The sequence below is a fragment of the Nyctereutes procyonoides genome, unplaced genomic scaffold (genome assembly GCF_905146905.1).
Source record: "Nyctereutes procyonoides isolate TBG_1078 unplaced genomic scaffold, NYPRO_anot_genome, whole genome shotgun sequence".
NCBI lineage: Eukaryota > Metazoa > Chordata > Mammalia > Carnivora > Canidae > Nyctereutes > Nyctereutes procyonoides.
Window position 1 is genome coordinate 620,339 of NW_026575124.1, and position 24,922 is coordinate 645,260.

At 39.8% G+C, this 24,922-nt stretch overlaps 1 protein-coding gene, 1 long non-coding RNA gene and 1 other non-coding gene across 3 annotated transcripts in view; 2 read left to right on the top strand and 1 right to left on the bottom strand.

The window, feature by feature from the left end:
* Window positions 1-3,310: 3,310 nt before the first annotated feature.
* Window positions 3,311-7,813, bottom strand: LOC129517394 (tubulin alpha-1A chain). Its single transcript, XM_055337195.1, has 4 exons — window positions 7,674-7,813; window positions 5,370-5,592; window positions 5,080-5,228; window positions 3,311-4,505 (listed from the first exon to the last, which is right to left on the bottom strand). The coding sequence occupies exons 1-4, from the start codon at window positions 7,674-7,676 to the stop codon at window positions 3,525-3,527; spliced, it is 1,356 nt and encodes a 451-aa protein (XP_055193170.1). The 5' UTR covers window positions 7,677-7,813; the 3' UTR covers window positions 3,311-3,524.
* Window positions 7,814-7,857: 44 nt separating this feature from the next.
* The window catches only part of LOC129517396 (uncharacterized), a 34,769-nt gene continuing 17,704 nt past the window's right edge, over window positions 7,858-24,922 (top strand). Inside the window, exon 1 of the long non-coding RNA XR_008665997.1 lies at window positions 7,858-7,921. This is a non-coding gene — a long non-coding RNA (uncharacterized LOC129517396). The remainder of the gene's footprint in view (window positions 7,922-24,922) is intronic.
* Window positions 14,421-14,525, top strand: LOC129517442 (U6 spliceosomal RNA). Its single transcript, XR_008666010.1, has one exon. It is a non-coding gene; the product is annotated as a U6 spliceosomal RNA (small nuclear RNA).

Sequence of the window (24,922 nt, forward strand, 5' to 3'; positions counted from 1 at the left end):
AGATCTTAATTATTTATTCATGAGAGGCACAGAGAGGGAGAGAGGCAGAGACACAGGCAGAGGGAGAAGCAGGCTCCATGCAGGGAGCCGATATGGGACTCAATCTTGGGACCTCAGGATCACAACCCGGGCCAACGTAGGCACTTAACCGCTGAGCCACCCAGGCGTCCCTCGGGCTTGAATTTATTACCCCAAGATCAGGAGCTGCATGCTCTAAAGACTGAGCCAGCTAGGCACCCCTATTTTAGCCTCTTTAAAGTAAAATTTACTGTCATTAAATTACATTCTCATTGTTGTACAATTGTCACTATTCATCTCCAAAAAAAATTTTTTTTTAAATTTACTTTTATCTCTTTTAGTAATCTCTGCACCCAACATGGGGCTTGAATTTATGATCCCAGGATCAAGAATAGTCATATGCTCTTCTGATTGAGCCAGTTTGGCACCCAAAAAACCTTTTTCATTATTGCAAACTAAAATTCTGTCTCTGTTATACAATTACTTCCTATTATATCCTTCCCCCTAGCTCCTGGTAACCACTATTTTCCCTGAATTCGACTATTGTAGGTACCTCGTGTAAATAGAATCACACAATATTTGTCCTTTTGTATCTGGCTTATTTCACTTAGCTTAATATTTTCAGAGTTTATCCATGTTGTTGTATGTGTCAGAATTATATTTCTTTTTAAGGCTGAATAATATTGTATTGTATGTACATACTACATTTTGTTTATCCATTCATCTGTCAATGGACATTAGGTTTGCTTCCACCTTTTGGTGATTGTGAATAAAGCTGCGGTGACATAGGTACACGAATATCTGTCACTGGTTTAAATTCTTTAGGGCATGGAGTGCCTGGGTGGCTCAGTTGGTTAAGTGTCTGCCTTTGGCTCAGGTCATGAGTCCTGGGATGGAGCCCCGCATTTGTGGAGAACCTGCTTTTTCCTCTCCCTCTGCCCCTTCCCTTGCTCATGCTCTCGCTTGCTCTTGCTCACTCTCTCAAATAAATAAATAAAATCTTAAAAAAAATTATTTTGGGTATATACCCAGAGGTGGAAATCTTAGATCACATATTCTATGTTTAATATTTTTGAGGAACTGCCGTACTGTTTTCTTTTTTTTTTTTTTAAGATACATCATTTATTTTTTGTATTTTTTTAAAGATTTTATTTGGAAAAGAGACAGAGATAGTGACAGAGACAGTGAGAGAAAGCTTGAGTGGGGAGAAGAGGGAGAAGCAGGCTCCCCTGCTGAGCAGGGACCCTGAGATCATGACCTGAGCTGAAGGCAGACGCTTAACTGACTAAACCACCCAGGAGCCCTGCCATACTGTTTTCAATTGTTTTTCAAATCACACGCAAAAATATTATGAGCTCATGGGTTTTAAAATCTTTTATATGGTTGAACCCACTACAGTCACTATTATTTTCAATGTTCACCTTGTACCATTAGTGAGAGCCACTTCTACTTGACTTCTGCATCCTTTTTTTTTCCTTTTGACTTCTATATCCTTTTGATATAATCTTTACTCTTTGATTATCTTCCTTGCTTTCTGGAATGCGAAAATATTTGGGGCTGAACCTGTATATTTTCTGCTCCAGGCTTGAACATCTCTAAAACATCTGATTCCTTTTAGTAGAAAATAGTATTTAAAGACCACCATCTGAGTAGCAGGGGTACTCATTCCTATATTGGTCCTAGGCCTTTTCAGCGGGCAAAATTATAGAATTTTTTTTTCATAATAGAAAATATATAACAAATGCATATGTAATTTTTATTTTTTAAAAGATTTTATTTATTTTTTCATGAGAGAGACAGAGAGAGAGAGAAACAGAGACACAGGCAGAGGGAGAAGCAGGCTCCATGCAGAGAGCCCGATGTGGGACTCGATCCTGGGACTCCAGGATCACACCCTGAGCTGAAGGCAGCACTAAACCGCTGAGCCACCCGGGCTGCCCAAATGCATATGTTATTTACAATTAAAATTATATCTCTTTTATCCTACACTTTACTCATTCAACCAATCATCATTATACATACATCTACCATATTCCTTATATTTTGCCAGTTGCTGAGAGTGTACGTTAAAAACTTATATTTGATCTAGTTTCCACATTGTTTTTTATCTGAATAAGTGAAGCATTTTACTCCCCCATGCCCCCGCAAATCTATTTGCATTGGCTTCTAGTTAAAACTGCTGAGCAGTATTGGATTGGCTTTAAAAAAACACACACACAAAAACTAGTTGACCTTGGCTTATTTCTTATTTTTCATTGTTTCCATTAACTTAAACTCAGATTCCAGTAACTATAATAGTATCACACCCCTTTTTTGGCAGTGTCAAAGGAAAAATAGATTAAATAGGCTATAAGTACCAAAAAAAAAAAAAAAAAAACTTCACCACAACTGGATATTATCCTAGAAGATAGTGTGATAGCACAAGAAAGTTTGCTATCCTTGGGTCCTTAACCTTTGGTCAGTTGGACTGGCAGCTGAACTATATTGTTGAAGAAACCATTGGCCTAGAACTGTTCCTCTCACTATGCTGGTGCTGATCCCAACAACTGCACTATTAGTTTTGTTCTTTGAAGTTATTGGCCCATATTAAAATAATAATATATTTGGAGAGTTAAAATTCAGGTATCTAACACATTTGAATGAGTAAATTTATCAGGGTTTCTATTACGACATTTAACTGAAAATAATTTGGAAAGTAAAGAACTAGGGATCAATTGCTTGAAGAGCAGACTTCGAGAACCCAGGGTAGAGGAAACATTATAGCACTAGACACATGCCAAGATGAGAATGCATGAAAATAGGCTTAAGACATGATAAATGAATTTGGAATATTCACCGTTTTTAAAACAATTTCATTTATTTATTCATGAGACATAGAGATGTAGGCAGAGGGAGAAGCAGACTCCATTCAGGGAACCCGATGTGGGACTCCATCCCAGTACTCCAAGACCATGCTCTGAGCTGAAGGCAAATGTGCTTAACCACTGAGCCACCCAGGTGTCCTGTGTATTCACCGTTAGTCATGAGACTAACAAAGCAACCAGATCTTTGTGTATTAGTGAATATCAATTCTGAAAGGTACTAGCATATAATGGAGTTAAAATTTAAGAAGAGCATGGATGTTATCTAATGGTAATTTGTAGCTATTTTGTATTTTATGATTAAGTTTTATGATATAGTGAATTTTAAAATAAGTCATAGTACATGTATAAGATACAGTGAACAGTTATTCTTTTTTCTCAGCACTAAGTACATGAATTTCAGACACCCAAATAGAAAACACAAAACTAAATTCATGTAAGACAGGGAATACTTTATTCAAACCCATCAGAGAAATGGACAGCTTGGGTCTGTAACAAAGCGTCGTGTTTTAAAGCATAGGTCAGTAATTGTATATGAGAGTATACACTGCTACATACAAATTAACTGATCAGAGCACAACTTTTCAATTTTCAAAACAGAATAAGCTTCCCTGTAAAAGCAGCACCTTTGTGACATTTTTAACTTTAGTATTCCTCTCCTTCTTCTTCACCCTCTCCTTCAACAGAATCCACACCAACCTCTTCATAATCCTTCTCCAGGGCAGCCATGTCCTCACGGGCCTCAGAAAACTCTCCTTCCTCCATGCCCTCACCCACATACCAGTGAACAAAGGCACGCTTGGCATACATCAGGTCAAACTTGTGGTCCAGGCGAGCCCAGGCCTCAGCAATGGCTGTGGTGTTGCTCAGCATGCACACAGCTCGCTGTACTTTGGCCAGGTCTCCACCGGGTACCACAGTGGGAGGCTGGTAGTTAATGCCCACTTTGAAGCCAGTGGGGCACCAGTCCACAAACTGGATGGTACGCTTGGTCTTGATGGTGGCAATGGCAGCGTTGACATCTTTGGGAACCACATCACCACGGTACAACAGGCAGCAAGCCATGTATTTACCATGGCGAGGGTCACATTTCACCATCTGGTTGGCTGGCTCAAAGCATGCATTGGTGATCTCTGCTACAGAAAGCTGTTCATGGTAGGCTTTCTCAGCAGAGATGACAGGGGCATATGTGGCCAGAGGGAAGTGGATGCGGGGATAGGGCACCAGGTTGGTCTGGAACTCTGTCAGATCCACATTCAGGGCTCCATCAAATCTGAGGGAAGCAGTGATGGAGGACACAATTTGACCTATCAACCTGTTTAGATTAGTGTAGGTTGGGCGCTCAATATCGAGGTTTCTACGACAGATGTCATAGATGGCCTCGTTGTCTACCATGAAGGCACAATCAGAGTGCTCCAGGGTGGTGTGGGTAGTGAGGATGGAGTTGTAGGGCTCTACTACAGCTGTGGACACCTGGGGGGCAGGGTAGATGGAGAACTCTAGCTTGGACTTCTTGCCATAATCGACAGAGAGACGTTCCATCAGCAGGGAGGTGAACCCAGAACCGGTTCCCCCTCCAAAGCTGTGGAAAACCAAGAAGCCCTGAAGACCCGTGCACTGGTCAGCCTGTTAGAAAAAAGGAATAGAGAAAACCTATTACTGCTCTTTGCAATATCATCATAAGTAAATAGATTTCCACTTTTCATACAACTCCAACAATATAGATCTTATTTTGACAAGAAATGCTTTTAAATACATGTAGGCCTTCCTAGACTTCCTAAGCATTTTTTTTAAATTTTTATTTATTTATGATAGTCACAGAGAGAGAGAGAGAGAGAGGCAGAGACAAAGGCAGAGGGAGAAGCAGGCTCCATGCACCGGGAGCCCGATGTGGGACTCGATCCCGGGTCTCCAGGATCGCGCCCTGGGCCAAAGGCAAGCGCCAAACCGCTGTGCCACCCAGGGATCCCCTTCCTAAGCATTTCTTAATTAAAAATATCTTCATTAACATTTGTAAAACAGCACCCAAGTAGTTCATGTTTCAATTTAATTAAAAAAAAAAAAACTAAAGGAGTAGTTCACCTCATTCTATTACATTTCAATTCTGCATTTGAAATGAAAAACAAAACAAAACAAAACATCGTAACTCAAATGTCTTCCTTCGGATCCTTATTTACTTTATTCTTGAGAATAAACATACCAGTTTCCGAATTCGGTCCAAGACAAGGTCAATGATCTCCTTGCCAATGGTGTAGTGCCCTCGGGCATAGTTATTGGCAGCATCTTCCTTGCCTGTGATGAGCTGCTCAGGGTGGAAGAGCTGGCGGTAGGTGCCAGTGCGAACTTCATCTGGAAAAGGAAAACAAGGTGGCCACCCATCACTAACAACCTGCATGACCCTGCTCAGCCCCAGGCTGTGTGTCAATGGAGCCTCAGACAGACCTCCTGTCCAGTCCCGGTAGCTCACTTGGGTTACTGAGGCCAACTCACCAATGACTGTGGGCTCCAGGTCTACAAACACTGCCCTGGGCACATGCTTGCCAGCGCCCGTCTCACTGAAGAAGGTGTTGAAGGAGTCATCTCCTCCCCCAATGGTCTTGTCACTTGGCATCTGGCCATCGGGCTGAATGCCGTGTTCCAGGCAATAGAGCTCCCAGCAGGCATTGCCGATCTGGACACCTGCCTGGCCAACGTGGATCGAGATACACTCACGCTATGGGAAGGAAAAGAGGAAAATTGTAAATTAGGTTATGGTAGCATTTTGAATTTTTAGTTAATTTTTGAAAATATTTCTAATAATATACAGATATTCTTCAGGTTTAGTTGAGATTATCCCTAATTCAATAGAAATGATTAAGGAAAGCACCTGCTACAAATGCTGCAGATGGGTGTGGTCTGAATAATAATGTTGCACTGTTTCGCACATGTGCAAGCCCATTGTTTCCAGTCATGCTTAAATAGAAATTTTTTTTATTTAAAAATATTTAAAGCACAGATTTTGTAAAATGAAGCAAATTAAATTTAATCATTAATTAGTTGGAATCAATATTACTATTCTTGCCCCTTTAAATAAGAGTTTCTTCTACATATGACTTGGTATTTTAACATGGACATCTGTGCTGCAGCTGAAGCTAGATGCCACACCCCTTTGCAGTGTATCTGCAGAATCCATTAGTACTAGGGGATGGAAGCTAACAAGGTCTGCCTCCTGCACTGCTGCATTGCTGCATTTGCTGTGCCTGGTACTAGCCTGTTCTGTCTGCTACATTATTTAACAGAGTAAGTTCTATTTCCAGAAACTGCCTACATGATCTCATTGTGCTATTAGCCAGTTTTCCTTCTGTGACCCGGGCTGGGACCATATGCCTAAATTGAAATGAATTAATGTAGATTCACTAGAACAAAAGACAGCTGAACAGAGAGTACATAGTTCTTTGTCTGCAGCATTTTCATTACTTAAAAAGATGTCCTTCCAGAATCTTCTCCACTGCAAAATAAAAAAAAAAACCCTGAAAAAATTATTAGAATCTTTAAAACAATAGTTCCTAAATTAGAAAAGTATCAGAGGACCTACCTAAGAATAAAAGCTCAGTGCAAGGATAATGAAATATTTATTTAAAATAACAAAATAGTATTTTCATTCTGAGATTCTCTACTCACCACAGAATAGTTCTACTCATCACGTTCAATAAGAGATTTTCTTCCCTATAGTCTTACGGCTACAGCTTCCATTGTCTAGCCATTGTCTATTCACTGACATTTGGGCGGGGGCTGGGGGCGGGGGGTGGGGAAGGGCGTTTCCCTGGGTCCTGGGCAGTAGGGTACCCTGGCTCTCAAAGTGAGCTTTTTCTCTTGTTGGACGTGCGGCTAGCACACAGACACACACACACACACACACACATACACACACACACACACACACACACACACACACAGTCGGGGCGGAGTCACCCCAGACCAGACTTTAAAGGGCTTGTGAAGAGAACTGTGATTTTGCATCTCAAGAAAGTAATATTTCATCTACGTTTTAACAGTGAATGAAAAACCTTTTAACGCCTACAGTTCCACGACGATGAAAGGCTTTTAATAAAAGTCTCCGACAGAGGAGGCTTAGAGAGGACGAGCGAACCCCGCCCAGCGGCTCCAAGGCCGGAGAAGCCAGAAACAAACAACTCCGCCCCTGCACCGCCCCGACGCGGCTGCCGGGGTTCCAGCAGAAACTAGCCATTTTCCCCCGTGCATACGCGGGTGTCTCCCTAGAACGCCACCGACCCTGGAGGGATCTTCTTCCTCGAGCCCGGGGCTGCGCTTTGTCCCGCTCCCCCCCCCCCCCCGCCCAACTGCACCCGCCGCGCCCGGGGCTTTGGGGACCTCTTCTCGCCCTCCCCCTGGGACCAGCGCCAGGAAGAAAAGCCTGACCGAGTCACACATACACCGGGGCCGCCTTTCCCTGCCCCAGATCCTGTCGTCACCGACAGACGGGCTGCTCGCGGCTCGGAAGGGCTCAGATAACAAGGACTCGCTCGGCGCCGCCTTTGTTCTTCCCCACGGTTCTGCTGCGCCCCGGGCGCAGTCCTGGCTGCGCTCCCGCACCCGCACCCGCACCCCGCAGCGAAGGGTGGCGGCCGGGCTCGAGGATTTGGGGCAGCGAAGCTACACCTCGCAAACAAAGCATAAAGGCTGACCCTTACCCAAAGAAGCTGTAAAGGAAAGAGGGCTTCAGGTTTTCCCAGCAGATCTTGGGGGACTGACCCCACCCAAGGGCCACAAAGAGCCAGAGAGGAAGATTCTTACCATGGTTGCTGCTTGGCGGCTGCCGGGCGGATGGCGGAGAAGAGGAGAGGTTGTTGCTTCTTACAGCGCGACTCTTAGGCGGTCGATGTAAGAGAACCTGCGGCACATGGGCGGATGCGGCTCCCTATATACAACTCGGTCACCATGGGGATGGGCTGGGGCCTTTTCCTGTTGGTCCAGACCCCCTCAATCTGCCCGGAGAAGTCACGACAGGAGAGTGGTGATTGGTGCAAGCAACATGGGATGAGGTAATCTCTCCCCCACCCCTTTTTCCCTAGCATCCATAGACTGTTTGCATCCTCCAGACAAAGAGACTGTGCAAAAACAGTCAGCCGAGCATCCATGATGGGGTGGGGTTGGGGGGCGGGTGGAGAAAAGAAGAAAGAAAACTTGAATTGGATGATTTTGCTATTGCTTAAACCTCACACTTACAGTTAAAATCACCAGTGTAGGTTTTTTTCTTTCTCCAACACTTAGATCGCAGAATTTGTGTTCACGTGAAATATTTGATGAAAAATTACTCCCAGCTCCTCTCTCAAAACAAAGTATACTAAGTTCTACCACATTCGGTTAGGCTTCAACGTCTCTAATTGCTTTATAGATAAAGTAGGAGAAAAGATGGGAATGATGCTTAAAATGGCTTGGGTGCATGTGATTTTTTTTTTTAATATAAAAAGAAGGTTCAGTAATAGAGCCATCCAAAATGGCTTTTCAGGTTCAAGTAATTTATCTTCAGACCTTCTGTTGCACCCCTCCCCCAAATAGCTAAACAAAAGGGAGGATGGAAGAAAACCATACTAAATATGGAAGCACACAAGTAGTTCTAACACGGTGATAATTAAGATCTAAGAAACCTACCGTAGTTAAATAGTCTACTAGAAATACTCTTTTAACCAGAAGTCTGTGTGATTACTATATTTTATGTAGTGTATTATTCCTTATGATGAATCATCTTTCCTGATAACAGAATTGAGAAAATACAAGGAGTTCAGAAACTAGTTCTAGTACCTGTGCATGCAGTTATTCTCGGCATTGTTCTCCCCCCCCCCCTTTTTCTGGAAAGGAAGAGAATAACTATCATCAAATTTAAAAGGAGAGCTGTATAATGTAAGAAAGAAGACATTTTATAATTTTGTCTCCATCCACAGACAAGTTTGTCAGCTCGATAACTGCATTTCTTTTTTATGTAGTTCTTGTGTGAATTCAGTAAATCTTCTCAGAGATTGGACTTCTAACTGTGGGAATTGTAGACAGCCTCACACCGTTGCTATTCAACTAGAGACTCTGGTGGTTGCTCAATTGCCTCTTGGGACAAAAAGGCTTTGCTTTCAGCCCTAGGAAATGGATTGCAGTAACATTCTTTTGCTATTTAGAAAGGCTCTATTATCAACAAAGATGGGCTCTGCAGAATAAGACTCTGGACTGATTATCACCTGACGTTGCTAATGAAATTTCGGAGGTAAAGAAGTTCGTTATGACTACCGAAGCTGAAAATTATATTTTGGCAGGTGATTTTTATGTTCAGTTTTCAGCAACAGATTTTCAGGGTCTGCAGCACCATTTACAGTGCTCTGCAGAGCCCATTCATTCCTGCTGGGCTGGCAGGCAGAGCAGGCGTGGGAGGGAGGGACTTGAAACAGCTGCTGCAGGTTGTGGTGTGACAATGGCTGCCGTGGATTTTTCTAGTCTGCTATCCATAGCTCTGCTTTACTTGTTCAAATTTGCTGCAGTAGTCTCCCTAGAAAAAATAAAACCCGGCACACATATCATATTTATCTACTTCTTGCATATTTTATAGGAAAGATAATCTTCAACATCATCTTATCTCCATCCTTTTAGCAAATAAAAGTATATTTCAGTAAAAAGACAGGAGAATTAAGGACAACTCAAATATTTCCTCACCTAGAAGTACATTTAATAAAAATAAGAATTAAATGGCATTGGGGAGTATAAGGATTTATAAGTAGCTCATTGAAAATACTTCTTATAAAATTGTAATAAGTCAAATAAATGAAACACTACTGGACCATGGCAAAGTGTACAAATCTTTCCTTATGGAATGAGAGGCAGTCTTGAATTTTATTTTCTTTGCAATATAAAAGAAATATGTCATTTCCCCAATAGTCTCAGTTCTTTATGCAGTTACAGAGGATTAAATAAAAGAGAGGCGTGTTCATGCAATTGATTCTTTGTAATTCTATCTCAGAGCTATTCTGTTCCTTATGCAAATGAGGATTTTTCTTCTCCTCTTGAGCATAAGTAACAATAAGATCTAGGTCAGAAATAGATTATTTGAGCACTGATAATCTTAAAAGTATAAATGGTAGAGCACGGGGGAAATAACTAATCTATTCTTTTTTCCCTCATTATCTGACTTACTAGCATGTGGACTATTAAAAATTTTTTTACTAGTTCACCTCTTATTTTTTCCTACCAATCTCTTTAGCTTACATAAATATATATCTCTAAATATTCTACTAATAATTCATTCGTGTCCACTGTAAGATTAGCATAAAACATCCTTTCTCTTATAATATTTGTAGAATTTAAATTATTTGTGTGTCTACACCCCTTCTCCATTAAAGTGTGAATCCTAGTCCCTGGCAAAGTGCCAAGCATACACTAGACATTATATATATGTTTGTTGATTTAAATGAACGGTTTCTCTTTGTGCATATTTTCACTAACTACTCTAACGCCTAGTAATTTAAAGGTATTTAACCAGTATTTTGCTTTTTTTTAAAAAAAAATATTTTATTTATTTATTCATGAGAGACACAGAGAGAGGCAGACACAGGCAGAGGGAGAAGCAGGCTCCATGCAGGGAGCCTGATGTGGGACTGAATCCCAGGACCCCAGGATCATGCCCAGGGCCAAAGGCAGGCTGCTAAACCACTGAGCCACCCAGGGATCCCCAGTATTTTGCCTTTTTTATTCAAAAAGCATTTACTGAGTGTCTACAGCGAGCTCTTGACCATCCTAGATAATGTGAGTAATTAAGAGGTAGTAGCGTGGTCTCTTTTCTCTAGAGTCTTTCAATCTAATTGAAGAAGTAAAACAAGCACATGTATATAGGAGAATAGCATGTGTTTGTGTGTATAGGGAGAGGAGCTTTGTAGAATCCATTGCATGTATTATAACTTACGTAGGAAACAAAAAAGTTGTATAACACTTTTTTTCTTCTTAATTCTTCATCTCCTATTTATCCCTAAATCCATTCAATCTGGATTCTGCTCTTACCACCCCTTCGAACCAAATGCCCTCCATTGTTGTTGTAAATCCACTGGATACTTTTCAGTTCTTGTTGACCTGTGATTAGCTTTGTCACAGTTGATATCTCTTTCTTGGGACACTTTCTTCCCTTGTCCTCAGAGACTCTATATTTTCTGGGTTTCCCCCTTACATTTTTTTGTTTCTTCTCTGTCACTGCTGGTTCTTCCTCCTCTCCCAATTTTTAAATGTTGGCATTTCTCAAGGTTCAGTCCTAGATTCTTTCCTCATTTTATTCCATATGATCTTAGTCACTCCTAGTAGATGGTAAGTGCATTCGTTCCCAAGGCTTCAAATCCTTTTTATATGCCCATCAATTATTAACAACCCCTTTTAGTTCCAGATTGTGTAGTAAACTTCCGGTCTCTGGTAGAGTTTCCCACAGGTATCCCAAATTGAACTTTAGTTATCTTCTCATAAATCACCTCTTACAAGGTTCTCTTGCTCAGCAAATGGAGTAGCATACATTTGGTTTCTCAAATCAGAAATGAAAATTACTTTTGATATCTTCCTCTCCTTTTCTAACCACCATAAAATCAGTCTCTAAGTCCTGTCAGGTCTACTTCCTGAATCTCAAATCTTGTTCTTTTCTATCTCAACTGCCTCCATTCTAGTAAGTACATCATCTTTTACCTGAACGTCAGTGCTCTCCTAGATTTTCTATACATTTACTCTTTCTTACCCTTATTCATTTCAGTCTTCACACAGCCAAAGTGATCTTATGATACATCTCAGAGGGGCACTTAGGTGGCTCAGTGGTTAAGCATCTGCCTTCGGCTCAGGGTCCTGATCCCAGGGTCCTGGGCCAAGTCCTGCATCAGGCTCCCCTTGGGGACCCTGCTTCTCCCTCTGCTTATGTCTCTGCCTCTCCCTTTGTGTCTCTCATGAATAAATAAAATCTTAAAAAAAAAATACATCTCACAGATCATGTCACTCCACTGCTTAAAGCAGATCAATGGCTGCCTGTTAGTTTTAAGATGAAGATCTCAAATCCTTAATATGGCTGCTTTAATTCCATAATGGAAGTAAGTCGTATACTTAAAAATCTGTAAAAAGATATATTGATTTAAAATTGTGTTAAAATTCAGGTCATTTCCTGAGAGTTGATTTTGATAGGGAGGAGGGAAGCAAAGGGGTTATAAAAGCTAGATAGTCACTTTATAATTACTTGTTATGCTATAAAATTATGTTTTATTCATTTTTGTATTTATTCAATTCTTATAATAAAAAATTTAACAATATAAACCCATGAGTTCATAAAGATACCCCACAAAGGAAAAATAAAAATAGAAAAAAATGAATTAAAATAATAATCTGGGCACCCCGGGTGGCTCAGCAGTTTAGCGCCGCCTTCAGCCCAGGGCGTGATCCTGGAGACCCAGGATCAAGTCCCACGTTGGGCTCCCGCATGGAGCCTGCTTCTCCCTCTGCCTGTGTCTCTGTCTCTCTATGTCTCTCATGAATAAATAAATAAAATCTTAAAAAAAAATAATGATCTGATACCATTGTACCACTGGAAATAACTATGGCACCAACTCCATACTCTACACATTGGCAATCAAATAAAGATTTGAGGGATGCCTGAATGGCTCAGTCAGTTAAATGGCTCAGTCAGTTAAGAGTCAGACTCTTGATTTTGACTCAGGTTATGACTTCAGCATCATGAGATCGAGCCCTTGAGTAAGGCTCCATGCTGGGAGTGGAGACTGCCTAAGATTTTCTCTTTCCCTTCAGGAAAGAAAAAAGGGAAAAACAATAGATAAAGATTGTGACAAGACTCTTGATAATTGTTAAATTTTAATGATATGTATATGGAGTTCATTATACTCTTCTCTATTTTTGTGTATGTTTGAAAATTTCTTAATAAATTAAAAATTTCTTAATAAAATAAGTACTAAAAGGAGGAAATCGTGGTTGCTGAAGACAAATTTTATCCTGCTACCTTGAGTAAGTGCATTTCAAGAGAAGGAAATTTCAAGAGAAGGAAAAGGTCCTTTTATTAAGACTTATGGCTTATCATGGAAGCCTTCACTCCGAAAGGCAGCTTATAACCAAATGGGACAGGAGTAGAGTACTTTGAACAGGGAGCATAATATTAGCAAAGACATAGTATGATGATGCCTGTACAAGGGAGAGCAAATATGTTGTCTCAATTTGGGCATGCAAATGAATTGTGGGTGGTGTGTTATATGTGGGATGGGGAGATAGTTAATGCAGCATTTTGAACTCTGATCTGAAGAACGAGTTTGGGCTTGAGTCTATAGGCAGTGTGAAGCTTTTGTATTATAAAAAAGAGTAGATAACATTTTAATAAAATTAACACTAATTTTTATAAAATATTTATTTATTTGACACAGAGAGAGAGCACAAGAAGAGGGGAGCAACAGGCAGAGAGAGAGGGAGAAGCAGGCTCCTTGCCGAGCAGGGAGCCCAATGTGGGGCTCCATCCCAGGACCCTGGGGTCATGACCCGAGCCAAAGGCAGATGCTTAACCGGCCGAGCCACCCAGGCCTCCCCTATAAAATCAATTTATAAAATTAATCTGACAGCTAAGTGGAGTAGGAAAAGAGACTGGAGATAATGGCACCAATAAGGAAGTGATTGCAATAATCTAAACAGAAGTTCTCAGACTTCATAATTTGTGGAGATGGTTAGAAAGGGATAACAGAAGGGACTGTCCAAAGGAAGAATCTCGGTGGTGACTGGCTGAACATGAAGCAAAAAGGAGAGAGTAGAAATTAACCCTTAAAGTTTTGAACTTGGTGGGGGTGCCTGGGTAGCTCAGTTGGTTAAGCATCTGCTTATGCATCTCCATCTCTCTATTCCTTACCTTTGTCAGATTCTCCAAGTATGACCCAGAATTTTAAGTTATGCTGCTGAATGGGAAACACCATTGATGTGCATGGAGTTATGTTCAGCACATGAAAAGCCTTTCTATCTTTTTTCTTCTTTATTTTGAGAACTTTTTGTTGAAGGATATCATACACACATAAATGTTTACCAATCATAAATGTACAATTTGATGAATTTTTGCAAACTTAACATTATTACTAGTGTAACTAGCATGCAGATCAAGAAACAGAACATTATCACTATCTGAGAAGCCTCCTCCTGGTACCTCTACCCACTCACAATCTGCTGTAGAAGGTAATACCCAATGGGATGCCTGGGTGGCTCATTTGGTAAAGTAGCTGAGTCTTGATTTCCACTCAGGTCATGATATCAGGGTCCTGGGATAGAGCCCTATGTTTGGCTCCACTGCTGTGAGAAGTCTGCTTGAGATTTTCTATCCCTCTCTCCCTGCCCCTCCCCCCACTCACGACCCACTGTCTCTCAAATAAATAAATAAATCTTTTTTAAAAAGGTGATACACAGTGATTTATAGCACAATAGATTTGTTTTGTCTGTTTTTGAACTTTATAAAAATGTAATGGATTCTTTTATATATGGCTTATTTCACTTACTATTATGTTTGTGGTGCTTACTTCAGCAGCGCATATACTAAAATTGGAACAATACAGAGAATATTAGCATGGCTCCTTCGCAAGGATGACACACAAATATTATGTTTATGAAATTTAATCATACCATTGAATGTAATTGTAAATTGTTTTCATTGCTGTATAGTCTTTTATAGTATGAATACGCCATAATTTATTTATCCATTTCCTAGTGTTAGAGGATATTTGCATTATTTCTAGTTTTTGGCTAATACCAATGACATTGCTATAAGTGTTCTTATACCTGTGTTTGGATGAATATACTTACAGACTTCTGCTATATATATTTCTGCTGCTATATACCTCGGAATAGTAGAACTGTGGGGTAATAGGGCATGTATATGTTCAGCTTTAATAGAAAAACTGAATTTTCCCAAAGTTGTACACTCCCACTAGCAGTGCAGGAGAGTTCTGTTTCTCATCCTCCTTCATTGTAGCCATTCAGGAGAGTTCATAGTATGATATCCATCACATCGTGACTATTGAGGTTGACACCTTTTCATGTGTTTATTGTCCATTTGAATATCCTCTTTGGTGAAATGTCTGTTCAAGGCTTTTTCATATTTTTTCATGGATTGGCTGTCATTTTCTTAGTATTTGGTTGGAGTGCAATATATATTATGAATAAGAATCCTTTGTTGGATTTGAAGATTACAATATAACATTTTTTTTTCCCATTCTGCAACTTGCCTTTTCATTCTCTTAATGTTGTCATTTGATGAATGGAAGTTCTTGATTTTAAGTAGTTTTTATCCATTTTTTCTTTATTGTTAACATTTTTTAAAAGATTTTATTTTTCAGTGATCTCTGCATTCAACGTGAGGCTTGAACATACAACTCTGAGATAAAGAGTAGCAAGCTCTACCAACTAAGCCAGCCAGTCAGCTCTATTGTTATCATTTTTTTGGTTGCATTTAAGAAATCTTTGCCTATCGACAGGTCACGAATATATTCTTCTAAAGGATTTATTGCTTAAGCTTTTACTTTAGTTTCACAATACATATGGGAACTGATATTTGTGTGTGTGTTTGATGTGATGTAGAGATCAGATCTATTTTTCCCCCATATGGATATCCAACTGATCCAGCACTCTTTATTTATAAGACTATTTCCGCCCCCACAGGACTGCAGTGACATTTTCTTCATGATTTAAGGCACCATATGTATTTATGGGAAGCTTCCTCTCACTAGCTCATATATTTCAACTTTATTATTTTCTAAATTATTATAATCTTTTTTAACCCAAGTAATTAACTCATATGGATGATCAGCCCTATATGTTTCAAACATTTATTCATTTGTTTCTTCTTTTTGGAAACACATATTGGTTGTCTACTAAGTTGCATGTATTGGACCAGGCATAGTGCAGTGTAATTAGATGTTTATTTGGCTAAGATTTAATTAGATAAAATGCATTCTGATAAGTCCCAAGAAAGAAGCAAGGCATGATCCTGTGCAAGGAGATACCTATTACCTATAACCTCTAGATCTTTGGAGGATGGTGTGGTATGGAGAATGCAGGAAGTCTTCCTGGAAGAGGCAATTCTTGAGGTTGTCTTGAAAAATAAATAGAAGTAGCAGGTACAAATGGAGAAAAGAGTGCACGTGCAAATACAAGACAACTGGATTAGTTTCAGAAACTAAAGTGGAAGTGGTTTGTTATGGTTTGTTACATAAAGTGTAAGGAAAGGGGATTGGGGAGGCTGGAAGATTAGATGAAGAACTGATTGTGAGGGACTTTGTTTCAAACTCAATGAGAGCCATTAAAGGAAATAGGAATAATGAACTTTGCATTTCAAAAAGATACTTCTGACTGCAGCTATGTGCAGAAAGAAAAGATAGAACAGTGTTGAGGATCAGGGGTTATAATGCAGGAAGACTGGTTAGAAAATTGCTGATTAGTAGATGGTAAGATAGACTCAAGGAAATAGAAAGAAGTAGACATATTTGGGAAATATGTGGAAGATTGAGTCTAGAGCTGGTGATGTCTAGGAATCAGGAGCAATGAGCAGTGAAGGATGGCTCAGCTGGCTCCAGAGTTAGGCAGAACTGGCTTCAATTCTCCTTTCTGTCACAATTTAGCAAGGTTGGAAAGACCTTCTGGCTTTAAAGAATGTGTTGGAAGAGTTTGAGACTGAAAGCAAGGAGACTAAGTAGGAGGCTATTACAATCATTTAGGCTTTATGATAAGGGCTTGACTAAGACTAAAGCTATAGGGACAGAAGGAAAGAGATGGATTGAAAGGAGAGAAATGGATTGAGGAATATTTGGAAGGTAGACTTACCAGATTGAGAGCAGACTTAAAAAGAGCAAAGGGGGGGGGTGCCTGGCTGGCTCAGTAGGTAAAGCATGCAACTTTAAAAAATGTATTTGTTTATTTATTCGTTTGTTTGTTTGAGAGAGACACACACACACACATGCCTGCACACAAGGGATGGAGGAGGAGCAGAAGGGAGAGGGAGGGGGAAAGAATCTCCAGTAGACCTAACATTTAAGTGGGGAGCCCCATGTGACGCTTGATCCCTGGACCCTGTGATCATGACCAGAGCTGAAACCAAGATTAAGTTGCCTAACCAAGAGCCACCCAGGTGCCCCAAGTATGTGACTTTTGATTTCAGGGTTGTGGGTTTGAGCCCCATGTTGGGTGTAGAAATTACTTAAAAATGAAATCTTAAAACAAAACAGAAAAGGATTAAAAAAAAAGAAGAAGAAGTGTCAGAAAAAGAAAAGAAGGAGGGGCACCTGGGTGGCTCAGTGGTTGAGCATCTGCCTTTGGCTCAGGTTGTGATCCTGGGGTCCGAGGATTGAGTCCTGGATCAGGCTCCCACAGGGAGCCTGCTTCTCCCTCTGCCTATGTCTCTACCTCTGTGTGTGCGCGTGTGTGTCTCATGAATGAATAAATAAAATCTTAAAAAAAGAAGAAAAAAAGATAAAGAAGGACTGGCCAAAAGAGAGAGAAAAGCAGAAGATATTGATGTTACAGAAAGGAAGGGCAGTATCAAGTAGAGTGCTGAGTAATATCAAATACTGCAGATGAGTTGTTAGTAAGGACAGAGGAATGTTCATTGGATTTAGCAACAAGGAAATAAGTATATAATAAGTAAGACTTGGCACAAAATACATAAAACATGTTTCTGGGCCCAGAGGAGTTCAAGGTCCAATCCAATGATTGAAACTGTTACTACAATACATTATGTCAAGTGCTATGAGAGAGAAGACAGTGCAGGAGCTGCCAACACAAAGAAATGTGTTACATTTCCCAACTTCTTCCCAGTTTAGTGTTCACTGTCTCACGCCACACCATTGCCTCTATATCCTTTGTGAAATGATCATGCCTATCTGTCTCACACTGCCCTTCCTCATGCACGTTTGAGTGTAAAAGGATAAATTCAAGCAGGTAGGTTTCTCTTAAATTCTCTAACAAAAACACATCTCAAACTCTAAATTTAAACAAGGAGATGGACAAGATTATGATGACGTGGTGAATTTGCAGTTGTCTTTATTTTTTTTAAGATTTATTTATTTATTTTATGATAGACGTAGAGAGAGAGAGAGGCAGAGACACAGGAGGAGGGAGAAGCAGGCTCTATGCCCAGTTCCCGTCACGGGACTCGATCCCAGGACTCCAGGATCGCGCCCTGGGCCAAAGGCAGGCGCCAAACCGCTGAGCCACCCAGGGATCCCCAAGTTGTCTTTACTTTAGGGCTCAGTACTGATCAATGTAATGAGTGATTTGGTTCTCACTATGTATGGCCTTTACAGACTATCTGCTGTATTCACTTTGGCCAAATTCTACTGTTAACAGTTTAGGTAAGAATATGACCCACCTCTGAATTCAGAATTTTATTGAAAGCTTAACGTCATCTTTCTCAAACTCTGGTCAACACACTGGAGTATTATTAAATAATGTTTTTTTTTTCTGGATAACAATGGTAAGAATTATCAGTGATTCTGGTAACTGAGTTTCATCTATTTTGGGAAGGACTTTTGTGTGTATAGCAGAGAGAAATATTAATAAATTTCTATTTCAGAAGTAAGACTTACGATATAACACAAACACCTGTACTCTGTAACATTAGAAACCTATCTCTGGCATTGTGATACAAGGCTTTGAGGTTAGTCATTGATGTTCAGTCACTTACTGAAACACTCTTTTGAACAACATATTTATGTCCTGAGATGCATATTTTAATTTGTAATTTTGCTCTGACATGTTGGGAAGGTGGTTCTCCTAAGCGTATTGATGAAATCTGACTTTTGGAAAAAGGGTACAAAATCTGAAGAGGCTCAAAGGCATCCTGGGAAGAAAAGAAAGAGAAAGAATTGGAGAAGACAGTAGATAATCTCTGTTTTCCATAAAATGCAATTTATAATATGATTGCACTTCATTAACTCAAATTACACACACTCACAAGAATGCACATTGAACTGTTTTGCTTCCGTCTTTCCCCTCCTTCCCCTTAAAGCAGATGGAAATTAGGTGGCAGACTGGGAAGGTTGCCATGGTGCACTGGCTACAGGGATTTGATATTAGTCAAAGGAAGCTCCTGAGTCCCCTCCCCCAACCATCCAAATGTGCGTTTCTCTTTTTTCTTTCAAATTCTTGTCTATAATTCATATTATAGGTAAATCAGGGTGAGATTGATGTACTAGTGGACAACAGAATAGATGCATTGATGTTGTAAGAAGTAAAATACTCAGGAATTATAACTGGTCCATTTTTATGTAGCACTAGCCACACAAAAAGTTAGAATTCATTTTTAAAATGTCTTATACAGGGAAGCCTGGGTGGCTCAGTGGTTGAGCATCTGCCTTTGGCTCAGATTGTAATCCCGGGGTCCTGGGACTAATTTTCTAAAGCTTGACCAATTTTATTAGTCCAAAAGGGGCTAGTTCAAGGGGAAGTGGGTGGATTATTTAGGACTTGGTCTTTGAAGCTTCTTCTTTAAGTATTGCATATATAAATTTAAGAGCCAAAATAGTAGAAGATAACCCTTTTGTAACATACTAGAATCATCCTCTATACTAGTGTTTCCTAAGTGTGCCAAAGTAACTAGGATGCTAGCTAAAAATACTGATTTTCTCTCTCTTTTTCTGTGTGTCTCTCATGAATAAATAAACAAAATCTTTAAAAAAGGAGGGGGGGTCACCCTGGGTGGCTCGGCAGTTTGGCGTCACCTTCAGCCCAGGGCGTGATCCTGGAGACCCCAGATGGAGTCGCACATCAGGCTCCCTGCATGGAGCCTGCTTCTCCCTCTGCCTGTGTCTCTGCCTCTCTCTCTTTCTGTGTGTCTCTCATGAATAAATAAATAAAATCTTTAAAAAAAACTACTGATTCTCTGAGATACCTGGGTGGCTCAGTGGTCAAGCATCTGCCTTCAGCTCACATCATGACTCCAGGGTCCTGAGATTGAGTCCCCCATCGGGCTCCCCACAGGAAGCCTGCTTCTCCCTCTGCCTGTGTCTCTGCCTCTCTCTGTATCTCTTATGAATAAATAAATAAATCTTAAAAAAAAAAAATTACTGATTTTCAGTTCCTGTACCAGAGTCTGATTTAGTAGGTCTAATTCAGTGAATAGTATTCTCTTAGAATTTGTATTTACCATTTTGTAGCTAAAGAGTTTAATGGTTTTGGGTGGTAAGATTCAGTTATTTCTGAATTCTGATAACCACTGGATAAGTTGACAGAGAATTACTCTCCAGATGGTTTTAATCTTGAAAGGCACAGCTCCCAAATGACACCCAGCCTACATAGGTGTTTTGGGAAACATTTCTCAGTCTTCATTTAGATTTAAAAATCAATAATAGGGCCGCCTGGGTCGCTCAGTTGGTTAAGCAGCTGACTCTTGATTTCAGTTCAGGTCATGATCTCAGTGTCCTGGGACTGAGCCTGGTGTCAGGCTCTGCACTCAGCAGGGGTCTGCTTGAGGATTCTCTTGCCCTCTCACTCTGCCCCTTCCCCCTAAATAAGTAAATAAATCATTTTTTTAAAATTTTTATTTATTTATGATAGTCACAGAGAGAGAGAGAGGCAGAGACACAGGCAGAGGGAGAAGCAGACTCCATGCACCGGAAGCCCGATGTGGGACTCGATCCCGGGTCTCCAGGATCGCGCCCTGGGCCAAAGGCAGGCGCCAAACCGCTGCGCCACCCAGGGATCCCCAGTAAATAAATCATTTAAAAAAATCTATTATGCACGTCCAGAAAAGAGGAAAGGCTGTGTTTTTCTTCATCTGTGCAGTCTAACATCATTTAGGAAACATTTCTTCATTCTGCTTAAACACTGATGTTGCATGTGTGAAAGAGAAAGGATTAGAAAAGGCTGTGTTTTTTTTTCCTGTACCTGCTTGTAAGAAAAGTTATCTGTTATTTTAGTATACAGATTATAAGAGATATAGAGGTTTACTGAAGATAGCATGGCTTGAAATAAGTTCCCTCTGTGGTAAGGTTGTCTCTGGATTTAGTATATTTAATAAGCCCACTATTTTTTTTTAATGATTTCAGTATTTTTAGATATGTGAGAGAGACTTCACTCTCACCCCTCATGTTACTAAGCAACATGTCATACAGTTGCTAGGAAACAGACTAGCAAGCGTGGGGGCACTTCAGTTCCCTTATCACCTTGCATAACACATGACTGTACCCTAGAGAGTTTTACAGCCTTAGAGACAAAAGAAAAAAGTTAATGGCATATAGAAAGGATAGAACAAGTGACAGCGGTTGGGAAATGAAATTAGGAAAAGAACAAGGTATTTGAGAAGAGTGTGTGAGGTTGGCAGAGGAAGGCTATTACGCAATTTCCTTGAATGAGTCATGGAAAAACCTTAAATTGCCACAGCTCTATTTCATATTCTGTATGCTTCTACCTTTTCTAAAAACAAATTAGAGACGGAGAGACCATCTTTCAGATGGTGTTACTAAATCTTGTCAGAAGGATAGAAATCAATTGTAACTTTGTAGAAGATTGTCAATTAGAAACAGATTAAACAACTCACACCTTATTTAAAATTCCAAATCAAATCTGCAATACTACTTCACTCTATTTCTCCCCCAAATAGTAAAAACGGACAGCACTGAGAGATGTTTGAATATAAGTGTTCTTGAACAAATTTAGAAGCAAAATTGTCATAAAACCTCCTGGGCGGTTCTCTACAAAATTTTAAAAGTCTGATATAAAAGGAAGAAAGAAGAAGCTGTTGTGCTCTACCTGGAAGACTCTGTTTTATCTGAAATAAGAGACTAGGCTCTGGGTTTCATTGTGTGTATGTGAAAGGTTGAGTCTTTGTGTCCCTGTGGCATTTACTGTTGCTGGCAACCAGGAAGCTCCCTAGCAATTGTTGCTAGGTCCTCAGGGCCTCTGTTGGCCTGAAACCTTAATCACTGCCAGAAACACCAGAGATAAAAATCATGGCACAAAATCCAGCACCTATTATCCCCAGTGGTCCTGCTGTAAACAGTCCATCTTGTGTTCAGTGAAAATCATTGTAAAATGGAAACTTCATACCAAGAGTTCATCCTCAATATCCTCCCTGTGAATGCCTGTTCTTTGAGCACAGGGCACCAAGACAACATTGGAGAATGGTTTGATTAAAATAAAATTTCTATTCTGGTGTCACTGGCTTTAACTAAAAAGCATAACAGTCAGAGAGAAACACAGACCAGAAAGATTTCCTCAGATTTAGATCACTTGCAGTTCTGAGGTCCCATCAACATTTGTTTGACAACTTGAGATGACCGTAGTGACTACATAAGCCATGGTACAAATGGTGGTACCATTTCAAATAGGAGTCCACAGATTCTGATAAAGATCCATGTCAGTATCATCCCTAGAAATAACCTACATTGTCTCTTGAAATTACACATTGGCCCTTAGGTGAGCTTCACAGACCAGTACAACCCATTTACTCAAGCCATCCTGTGCAAATATGGACTTCAAATTTGGCTCTGGTGTATATTCTACCCAGATGTAGACAGAGCTCTGAACTTATCTAGAAACAATTGCAAATCCAGGCTGAGATTTAGAAAAGCTTGATGCTGAGATGACATAAATATCTCCTTCTATCAAGCATCTAGCCTCCAAAAGTGGGTCTGAAGAGGGGCACCTGGGTGGTTCAGTGGTTGAGTGTCAGCCTTGGGCTCATGTCATGATCCTGGGGTCCTGGGATGGAATTCTGCATCGAGCTCCCCGCAGGGAGCCTGCTTCTCCCTCTGCTTATGTCTCTGCCTCTCTGTGTCTCTCATGAAAAAATAAATAAAATCCTTTAAAAAAAAGTGAGTCTGAAGAGATATTTATTGTTGTGATTATAACTAATTTTTGAGCAACTTATCAAGGCTAACTAGTATGTTATCTAATCTTCAAAATAATTCTTGAGGGTAGGTGCAATTATATTTGCTCTATTCCTCTGTTGAAGAAATTGAGGTGCAGAGAAGTTAAATAATGGGCCCAAGGTCTCTCATAACTGAGTGATATGAAAATTCAAACCAGGACCAGTCTGTCTCCAGCGTTTGACTTTGAACAACCACTCTATGTATACAGTTAATAGAAAATGCTTTTTATATGGGAACAAATTGTGTAGTACATCACACCTGTATCAAGGTGAAGAATATGTGTTCTGGGGTCTCTCTGTCTACTTATGGGGTAGTTGAGACTCAGAATGTCTGCTTCCTCGTGGGTTGGCTTTTCCATAAAGACCCTACTAAGACAATCTGCCAGAACCCTGCGATGCCCCAAATCTTTGCATTTCCCCAAATCTGTGTTATTCAGTATGTAATAACACTCCATGGGGTCTTTAGATAAATGGTTCAGATTGGGCTCTGCAATACCAGCTCAGCCAACTTGGTAGTCCTTTTTCAATGTGAGGCAAAGACTTGCCTGTAAAGCCTTTCTGCATTTATCTGATCTGCTCTTCTCATTTCCTTATCTAATAAGAACAAGAGATCATTTTTAGGGACTGTGAGATCTGAATTCTAATTTAGAAAAGAATGTCTTTTCAGAAGAACAGTTTGGAAAGCTGTCACATTTTACATTATCCAGAGCTTTGAACACTGCCTTGGAGTCACATTGTCTCAAACACTTTATTTTATAGTAAAATCTTTCCTTTTCCTTTGCATAACCAAAAAGTCCACTGAATCGGTATTTCCAGAACAAAGATAACATTTGACAGTTAAAAACCCTTTATTCTTACAAAGGCACTGGGCAGAAAACATGAAATAGTTACAAGTAGATGATGTGCTGGGCCTTCTTGTTAGGCCTCATGCAAACCGATTGTAGGCACTTCTTTCCAACTCTGTATTCAGTGACATCGCATTGGTAGTGTGAAATTGTCACAATGGGAGCATTTATACCATAAAAAATTGGCCAGTGCTACAAATCAGGGCTTTTTTTTTTTTTTTTTACCTCTGTCTCTCAGAGCCAGTTGTTAAACCACTAGGAGAGGAGTTCTCAAAGAGCAATGTACCAGCAGCGTAACTTCAGTAAAACATAGCCCATCCTTATGTCACCAGGCATCATGTTGATGGATTCTCATACAAATGAAGGAAGTCATTTTCTCAGTGATATCTACTAATACAAGTTTTATTAAATGAAAGCTCTCAAATACAAGACTTGGTAGAAATTGTATTCACCATTTGACACAGGACAAGCTCTTGTATGATCTACAACTTCTCAGAACATTGGCTGTATCTAATCTATATGTAGCCTATATCTAGGTAGAGGTACAGAGCAAGTTGCAGGGACAGAATAGTTTTCTCATAATAGTACCTAAAGGGGGCTTTTGGATTCTGAGGTGATCACCCAAATAGTCTTTATTGAAAGCTATAGATGATAGGCCTACTTTTTATGTGTAAGGAACCTTATGACCTGACTTGGAATGGTAATTGTTAGAAAAATGGAATCTAAAGATATAATTTCTATTGCCAAATGATTTGAGAATATTTATAATAATAGCTAACATTTCTTAATTTACTGCTATGTACCAGGATCTGTTCTAGGCATTTTACTTGTACTAGGCATTTGCTTTATTTCCTCATTATAACTCACAGAGATAGGTACTATACAGATGATAAAATCAAGGCACAAAATGTTTAAGCAAGTTGCTGAAGGTCACCAAGTAAGTAACAGAGTCAGTTCAAACCCAAGAAGTCTGAATTCTAATCCTTTGTAGGGTTTTCCAGTATACCTTTTCATACTAAATATAAATCAAGCTAAACATTTAGGATATTTCTAATGATTTTTTAACAGAACATATACAATACCAATCAGTTTTTTTCCAGCATCATTAACGCATTGTAAAAAATACACTTTGTATTCATATTATATACCCCAAATAAAATAATGCTCTTACTATGCATAATATTTTCTGATCTTTTCTATCTGATTCTATTTCACTTTTTAAATGCTGGTCACAATTCACTAAGTTGATTTCTTGACATACTACTGAATGGTAAACTAATGTTTGAAATTTACTGTAGTAGGAATGC